General features: G+C 52.6%; 1 protein-coding gene across 1 annotated transcript; it reads right to left on the reverse strand.

The window, feature by feature from the left end:
• Window positions 1-4,195: 4,195 nt before the first annotated feature.
• Window positions 4,196-7,117, reverse strand: JCM15063_005285 (uncharacterized protein; the record flags this gene model as incomplete). The annotated part of the gene is made up of 11 exons (XM_076680091.1): window positions 4,196-4,299; window positions 4,374-4,511; window positions 4,587-4,819; window positions 4,878-5,028; window positions 5,094-5,199; window positions 5,257-5,325; window positions 5,385-5,489; window positions 5,563-5,934; window positions 5,991-6,178; window positions 6,233-6,286; window positions 6,343-7,117. 11 exons carry the CDS (start codon window positions 7,115-7,117, stop codon window positions 4,196-4,198), a joined length of 2,295 nt encoding a protein of 764 aa, XP_076532836.1.
• Window positions 7,118-9,221: the final 2,104 nt, after the last annotated feature.

The raw sequence follows: 9,221 nt of genomic DNA on the forward strand, positions 1-9,221 counted from the left end.
TTGTGCATTTGAGGCTCGGCAGCTAATCCGGTGCATCAGCTCTCCCATCCGTTATCACCAGATATTTGGGCAAGAGGACTTCGTAGACGAAGTTCAACTACCGTCCGACTGGACATTCGCTTTTGACATCAAAAACACGCTATCCGGCACCGCAGAGAAAAATGGGGAGTTCTATCGAACTCTCAGGTTTGGTTTGGCTCAAATACAGCGACAAATGGAGATGGACCTTACATACGCTGCCAAGTTCTCCATCGAAGACCTCGTCCAAACCTGCTGGGAGCGACTCGCTTCGCTGAGGTACTACCTAACATCGGTAATCGAGCGGGTCGCTGCGCATCCGCTCTACAATCGCTTTAGCCCAGCAGCTCGACCGGTCTGCTTCCTCATGCACAGCATGGAGCGGGAGGCCGAGTCCATGCGACTTGAGTGGATCTGCTATCTCAAAGTAATGCAGTGCCTGGGAGACGAGCGTCTGGTTGCACGTTCGAAACGCAGGCTCTTCGACTGCTTGACGGTGCTGACCGAGCGCCTGTCTTTCGCACATGTATGTCCGGAATCGCCAAGACAATTTGGGCACAAGTCACTCACTCAACTCGGTTGCCTTATAGTACGCTAAATCTCATCGAGCTGATTCATCAATGATCGGGATGATGTTTGTTGGAAACGTTCGGTGGTTCTCGGACGATCTCTTTAGAGATTGGGCGTCTGCCTTTCCCCAAGAACGTGATCGGTATGTCTACGTCGCTCAGGCTTCATCGATAGGAGTGGGTATGAATTACTAATCAGCGCACCGCAGACTTGTTGGCGCTTTGCGCTACATCAGCTTTAGCGTGCCGGATGCTTGCCGCATCATCGGAATCCTCAGACCCGGTGATCCGTCCCGTGTCCATGACTGAACCCGCTGCGCCTTTGTGCCTTTGGCTCATAAGCTATCCAAGCTGATCGTCCTTGGAAGGAATTTGATCCCTTGGCTACGAGTGAGGCGTCGTCATTCAGCCCTATTTCTGTGCGGTTTGCTCACGCTTTGAGTGTAAGCAAACGGTCATATCCAGGCTACCCCATCGAAGCAGTATGCGGTGTACTTGGTTTACGAGGGTCAGCAATCAGCAATTGCGAGAGGATTCGCGCTTGGATCTCTTATGCGATTTTCTCGCCTGGGCCGCTCTGACTGGAGACTTTGAGTGACTTCTTTCTGAAACGGGCACTATTAGCGACATTCTTGGTATAAAATTGAATTGGATGCATGTGGAATGCTCATAGCTCGTCGTACGGAACGCTGCGGCTTCATTCAACATCATCCGTCAAAATGGCTTGCAAGTCAACAGAACCTACTCCGACGTCTGGATCACCTTCATGCCCGTATCGGATCAAGCCAGAATCGCCTCCCGCCTCGCCCGTCGAGACGAAAGTCGACTTGGATCTTGATCTGAAATCGCCTCTCGCGCTCGACATCGTCAAGGGATTGGCCAGTCCATTCCTACCGGATTGGGTGCAGGGTAAGCGATTCAATCCGTGTCGACAGTGCCGGGCTACGAGGCGAGCGTGCCGATGGATGAAAGACAACAAAACATGTCAAAGATGCTATGATGCCGGAAAGCACTGCTCGGGACCGACAAAGTACGTCGCGATTTCGAGTTGATGACTAACAAACGAGAACTTATCTACCGAGCCACAGGCGCGAGAAGTTGAGCGTACCGGGGCTCGTCGTCCGTCCGACAGCTCGTACAGCTACAGCGGCAATTGGGCCATCCTCGGCCGAATCCCGGTGGTCTACGTTGCATTTTTCATATGCCCTGAAATACCACCTCGTCGAGAGTAAGAGGCGATTCAAATTTCAGCATGCTCCTGCGCAGCGCCAGTGACCGTTCCGCGTTCCGTGCGTTTCAGTGGGTCTGCAAACACTCCTGGAGGGCCACACGCATCAGGAATTCACCTACGATGCATTCGTCTCTAGACTCGGCACTTCAAGCAATCGCCTGGAGCAAATGGATCTCACTGACGAAGTATGGACTTGCGCCCTTTTCGGCTGACGAGGCTAGCTGACAATGCTGATCCGGCCCGCTGGCTAGCTTTTCGCCCTCGCTCAGATGAAGCATGGTGCAATGCGTACAACACATTCGGTGAGTTTGCTGTCTATATGTCCTCGCCCATCGCTGATTGAAATCTGTTCAAAGGCTATCGTCAGAACTGCGATGCGCACGCCCAACATCAATCCTGAGCGAGATCTACGGCTTGACGTCAACACGTGGACGGAGCTTGGGCTGGCTCGTCGCGAGCCTATCCTCGCCATTGATCGCATGATTGCGAAGCGCGTCAGTAATCTGACTTCAGATTCGTTCTCATCATCGAATACATTTTTGGCCAGCGTCGTCTTCTACGCTACCCACATTTCGTCCGAGAACTTCGACTTTGAACCTGAACGCCAGCTTCTTCTTTCCGCTATCGTTCCCAGAGGTATCGCATATCTCCGGCAGCTCGAGACGAGTGGGCCTGCAGACCCTGACTTTCTAGAACTTTTCAAGGAGATCGTCGTAAGTACATAGATAAGCTATTGTTCTAAGCTTGAACAGTTCTATTGCAACAGCGTGACGAAATACGTCTGTCTCTACTTTGTGGTCTGCCGGCTGCACTGTAAGCTCCGTTCATCCCGATCCCATATAAAGCGATTGCTGATGCACGGTGCGTTCGCTTCAGCTCCGTCTCCGACTTTTACAGTCTGTTCGGCACCGCGCCATTGCCCGTGATACCGATTCCTCCGAAAGAGATCTCATTCATCTTCAGTGGTCCGCCTGAACCTCCCGGAGTTCGACGACTTGGCTACGAGTATCAAATCTTTGGCGGTCTTATAGTATCGATTTCTTGCGGCATCTCGACTTTGTGCTCGCCTACACGGCCCGCGACAATTTGCGAGCCGCTGTCCTCTACTGTTGGCGTCAGCTCGAACTCTTTTTGGATCTGATGGAGGCAACCATCAAACGGATTGTCGATCACCCGAAAGCCGACCTCATCGAAACATTGACACGCCCAAGCTATTGCATTGACAATCACATAACCGCCGAGGTCGAGGTGCTGGCGGCTCTCAGCTGCTGTCAAAAACAGCTCGAGCGATGTTCTCCCGCTGGCGACCTCCACGTGAGATCTCGACAGCTTTGGTATATCGCCCTCGATCGGGTTGTCATACGGCTACCCCTCCTCGCGGTGAGCGCCTCTTGGCTTTCTCGAACCTCGCTCTCTCGACGCAGCTCATCCTGACTTACGGCATCACAGCGCTGTCGTCAATCAGCGTTCAGCATACTCCTCTCCTATTCTCACGTTGTGGTTGCCCTGCTGCGCTGTCGGCAGGATATCTTTGACGATTGGACTCGCGTGTCGCCCGGCAAGTGTGCAGAGTGCGTGGGAGAGCTCTGCTATGGTACCCCTCGCACGATTCGGCTCAAATGTCTCCTTGGGAATTAACAGGCTCATCAATTTTCTCGACCTTGTCCCATACGGACTATCGGACGCGTGCAAACTCCTAATCCGCCTTCGAGCGTGTCCCGGATGAGGCCTGACATGATCGTGTCCGGTGTCACCATGTAAGAACTGGCACAGCGCCCACTGCATGCGAGCCTTGCCCTAGCTTGCGTCACCGCCAGATTCCTACTGTAGGAACCCGGCAACAGAGCATCGCCTGACCGTGAAGCTCGTATCAAACGCTTGCGCTAGCTTCAGCGGTATCAAGGGGCGAGATCGCAGAGGATGTATGCTTGACCGTGTAAATCCTCGAATACGATGCGTCTCACGACAGTGTCTTGTTCTTTAGGAACGTGGGAAAGGCTGAGCGCCGTTCAGGCCCTTGGGCCAGCGAATTATACCGGTGATTTCAACCTCCGCGCTGAAGCACAGCTCGAAACACTGCTCCAGACAGCCTGACTGTCTGGTGTGTCTTGCCTCTTTTACCTGCTGTACCCAATGCAGCAGAGGTTACATGCACCATTGCCGATATGAAGCGATCGTCGTGGCAGATCGGGTTGATCTCGCTCGTCCTTCTTTATGCCTTCAACCAACAGCAAGTACTCAGGTGTCGATTTTTGGATAATATATGACCGGAACAAAGCATAAATTGCACGTGAGCGAGCGGATAAAGGTATTCGGCTGATCGTCCCGTTAGACCGTTTACAAGATAAAGTCGCATAACACCTCCAATTACCACCAATCACCAGGAGGTCCTCCCGAAACCTTCCGGAGGAATAGTTCTGTACGAGACGCCCGCCCAATCGAGAGTTCTTGTGTAGACATCATTCCCCCACCAATTGAGCGCTGCAGGTAGAGAGTTCGAGAGCCAAAGGGATTAGTGTGTTCCGTAAAGCTTGCTGATGCAGATAATTACTTACCGATCCCGCCATTCTTAGGTAAGCTGAGACTGAAAAAAATGACCAGGCCGCTTATAACGGTGCCGGAGTCCAGTGCCGCAGAGAGAACAAAGTTGAACTTGGACCACCAGCGGAATCGGCGGCGGCGGAGGAGGTATTCTAAGGCAGAGAGAAGAATGAAACGTTGTCAGCTTCTGAGCAAGGTGCCCACCTATGAGACGGGACGGGACGTACGGAAGATGAATCCAACCAGGATCCAGGAAGAAAAATTGATTCCGGTTGCCGGCGGCATGAAGATGGCTCCAGTAAGGGCGACAGGTACGTTGACATACCGTAGAGGTGAGCGAGGAGCGAATTTGGCCAAGGCCCAGAAGATGACGGGAAGGATCGCGCCCCCAAGTAACCAGTACAGAATGGGATTGTACATCTTATCGATGCCAAACTGCCTTGCAGGTCCAATCAGACCCCTGTGTATCCAGAAGATATCAGCTTATTGAAGGTAACTAGGGGCACTGGTAGTCCTACCATGTAACGGATGCAGAGTAGAATACTCGAACACCGGGGCAAGTCAGCAGGAAGTGCTGGTGTGGTTCACATAGGTCTCGCACATTATGCAGCAGCCACTGCTTTACACCAAACTGTACGAAGGATGTGAGAGTGGTGGCAATAATCTGGGCTGGATGTAAACCAAAAAAGTTGGTTTCAATGGCTATCAACGCGATATGCCGTCCTCGTACTTACCGGCAAAGGTGGCGCGCGGCGGAATCTTCATATAATGTCCAAACTTGAGGTCCTGAATGAAACCCAGGCCGCTCAAAATAGTTTGCGTAGAATAGGTTTTAAAGAGCTGTGATAGATACTCATAAACGAGTTGGCCTTTCACGAACGGTTACGGACAACATACCATGTTCGCTAAAGGTTGACCTGGAACAATGTAGCCTGCGACCAGTTCGACTATGAGGTTGATGGAGACCTACGTAAACCGTAAAGGTCAGTTAACATGTCACGAAAAGCAAAGAAGCTTTGCGTTACCTGCTGGTTGGTAAGAGCATAAACGATTCCGCTTGGCATGACATAGGTGAGACCGATGGCAAGAGCAACAACGAGTGACCAGACTGGGGTTTTGGTGTCAAAGCACTATGATGTGAGCAAGATCAGTCCAACTCACTGAACGCCGTGCCAGAAAGTTAGAAAAGCAAGGAGATCTTACTGCCAGAGTAACGACAGACAAGGCAAACGAACCTAGGAGGAACACTAGGTACCACCAGTCTGGCACCTCGGGATAGTTTCGCATCAACTTGCAGTGCACGTCTTCCTCCTCTTTCCGTCTTCGATGGATCTGAGACCAGATATCTCTACCGTGCGCAAGAATCGTATGTATGATGACCGATGTTGAGAGCATCAATGCCAGACCGTATACCGTGGCGAAGGTGACTGGCAGATAAAGTGGTGAATAGTCGTGATAGGCGGTTTCGTTCAAAGCGAGATTGTGGGGATCTACAACCGCTGAAGTATTATACGGTGCGCCATATCGGTCGAAGACTTGTGAGGTTGAGATTGGAAGGTACGCCGAATCCCAGACCTGCAGAATGAGACCGGATCAGGACTGATATGCTTGGTGCGGAAGAGGAGACTTACATTGCTGTAGTACATGATTGGAGCAATGACCCAGAATGCGAGGGCAAAGCCGCAGAAAACGTTTGCCTCAGCCCACCATGGTATCACCAGAGGAGAACCGAGATAGGCGATTTGACCCCAATCGAAGGTTAAAAGCCCCATTCCAAGCCCGGAAGAAACGCCAAAGAGTTGATTGACAACAACATTGTCTGTGTGGAGAGATATCAGGATGCGCCTGTTCTACTCGAGAGAAGCCGGCTTACTTGGTGCAATCCAGCACACCCAGGAAAAGGCAGAGAGAGCAGTAAAGAGGAAGCCTTTAGACGTAATGCTCAGCGGCGCAATCGACGGGAGCATATGCGGCAGAACGCACCGGGTAGCCAGTACCACAGGAATGCTGCGCAGAATGCGTAGATGAAAAACCTCAAGCGGGAAATTCCCTGGCCTTCGTCTTCATCTTCCGCATGCAGGGTGTTCAGCAGTGTGCAATAGACCAGATTTTGCGGCCAGATCATCGCAGCTGGCCAGACTAAGAACCTCCTGCAAAGTCCTGCAGCGCCAAATCCGATGATTTGCGTGGTGAGGATGAGTAGTATGTCGAACCCGAGTCCTTGTTTGATCCCATAAAACTTTTCGGATACGAGGCTGAAGGTGATTCCAGCTGAAGGCGCGGTAGAGATGTTGGCCATCATGACGATGATGGCATGTTCCTTTATGTTAAAAGGGCCCGGATTGAAGCTGAATTGGTCGGGAAATCCGTATCGTCGGGACCAATTCGGAAAGCGATATGCCTGGATCGGCAAGAGCCGGGCAAGTAGTTTTCCAATTGGAAATGAGAGGATCTGAGTGACGATAGGCGTGATTAGGGGGGCAGGGTATCGTAATGCGAAGAAAGTGTTGAGCGCCGAAATGATGATGCAGAACAGCAAGCCGATCAGCCACACTCTCAAAGTGAGGACTGGCATTTCGGGATCGTCGATATTCGAAACGCTGGCGCGTACTTCGGCATATGGCGAGTCCTCCTCCTCCGCTTCAAAGTCCGATTCGAGATGATAAGGAATATTGTCCTCTGCTGATCCCAGACTGTCCAGCATCTTCTGCTCCTTGTCGGTGGCTAGACGAACAGGCTCTCCCATCTCGTCGAGCATGATGGTCTGGCCTGCAGATGTAAGGGCGTAACATAGGTCGGACTGATCCGCCCATTCAGCGTCGAGGGCGGCAGCTTCGCGGCTGGTGCAGCTCCACTTTGCTTGATCATTAGACCGAAATTCATAAGGATTTCCTGCAATGTGCGACGGGCTCCCAGGGGCGGGAAAAGGAATGCGTTTGCGTGTGTCTGACGATGGAGAGCAGGCGGAGAGAGCGTAAGCGGCAGCCGGGGAGAGAGACGCAGCATTATGACTGCTCAAGCTGTGTGAGCCTGTGGAGACAGTTTGTGAGGCTGCGTAGGGAACGGAAAAGCCGAAAGGATTTGGCGCGAGCGATTCGAAAGAAGGCGATGAAAGCCCTTGCGTGGGTTCGAGAATAGTTCCGTGTGGCAGTTGGCCTGTCGCCGGCCGAGCATAGGAGAACATGCCGGGGTCGTGATCGCTATCTTCGGGATCTGTGGCGCTGCTGCCGTGCTCGTCCCCCCGGGAGGGCGAGTTGGCACGCCTGGGGTCCGAGGCAGCCGCTGGGCCCATGGGCGTTCAAGACTGTCTGTCTGGTCTGGCTGACGAGTTTGTAGCAGTCTATTTGGAGACGACGAGATTGTAATGCGATAGATCGGTGATAGTTGCTTGAGTAGCTTGAGATGGCAGGCGTGAACCTGGCTCCTCTCCTGGAGGCTGGCGCTGGAACGCGCTCGCAACTTACACTTGACATTAATTGTTGTACTCTGGCTTTATAAACGATTTTCTTCTCACTGCCACCACCACCACCACCACCACCACCACCACCACCACCACCACTAACACTAGCCCTACCACCTCTGGAGCCAGCTGGGCACTGGACTCCGGAGTATCTACCCGCCCTACCAATAACCTCACTGAAACCCTCGGGCTCGAGGAGAAAACCACCTCGCTTCCCCGCTTTCGTACCGTGTCATCCTCGAGCTGTGACATGCTCGGCCGTCCACGGAGACCCTACGTAGAGCTAGAGCACGCCAACAGAGCTCTCAAGCAGGCAGTAGACCCCGCCCTTGGACAAAGACTCGCTTTCCCCACAATTCCCACCAACTCCACCCCTTCCCTTCATCCCCTGCTCCTCCTACGGCCGCAGAGATCTCACAGTGCGCATCAAGGTTGATCCATTCGTTTGATATCATTCCCGGCACATTTTGTCTTCGATGCCTCCGATTTTATTTTCTCGCTATTTTTCCATTTTTTTCCATTTTCATTTTACTCTAGTAGATGTATCGTATATAGCCGTATGACTATAGTGGTCCAGCGGGGCTGCCCACTTTCGTTGGGTAGCTTGGCCTCAAGGCCGCAGTTGGAATCGATCTCTCTCTTTCTCACTCTCGCGTCGTCAGCTCGCCCATCGGAAATGCGATAAACAGCTATTGTATCACGAGAGGCTTCAAGTACATGTCGTGGTCTTCACTGTAGCGCCGGGGAAAGTTGGTTGAAAGCCAAATCAAGACGCCGTTAATTACGGAAATCAGGTAATAAGCCGGTGACCTCTTCGATTTTACTAAGCTCGAGCTGAATCATTCCGGGGAACATTACTTGAAATCGTGAAAGTAGCATAAGAACAGAACAAGGCAGCGAAAAAAGATGAAGACGGGAGATGAAAACTTTGGGAAAGAGGTATTGGTGCAGACAGTGAGCGGCGACATGATATAATCGTGCGCGTATTCCACGTCAGAGCGCCAGATGTCGACAAGTATTGCTTAGGAGAATTCGGGGTGTTCAAGCGCTTGGGTCGTCTTCTCCGACTTTGGCCGTCCTGCCGACGAAGCGCTCCTCGAGCTATATGGTCGGATCGAACAAGGTCACCTTCTCGTCAGGCAAGCCGGGACCGTCAGGAAATTCACGAGGACAAGCTCACAGCACGCTTCGACGCCGGATCCGCTTCTCCGACTTGGGCCCCCCTGCCGATGAAGCGCTTCTCGAGCTATACGGTCGGTTCGAGCAAGGTCACCGTCTCGTCAGGCAAGCCGGGACCGTCAGGAAATTCACGAGGACAAGCTCACAGCACGCTTCGACGCCGGATCCGCTTCTCCGACTTGGGCCCCCCTGCCGATGAAGCGCTTCTCGAGCTATACGGTCG

This window comes from Sporobolomyces koalae (assembly GCF_050403365.1).
Source record: "Sporobolomyces koalae JCM15063 DNA, S_koalae_JCM15063T_v1_ctg31, whole genome shotgun sequence".
NCBI classification, from domain to species: domain Eukaryota; kingdom Fungi; phylum Basidiomycota; class Microbotryomycetes; order Sporidiobolales; family Sporidiobolaceae; genus Sporobolomyces; species Sporobolomyces koalae.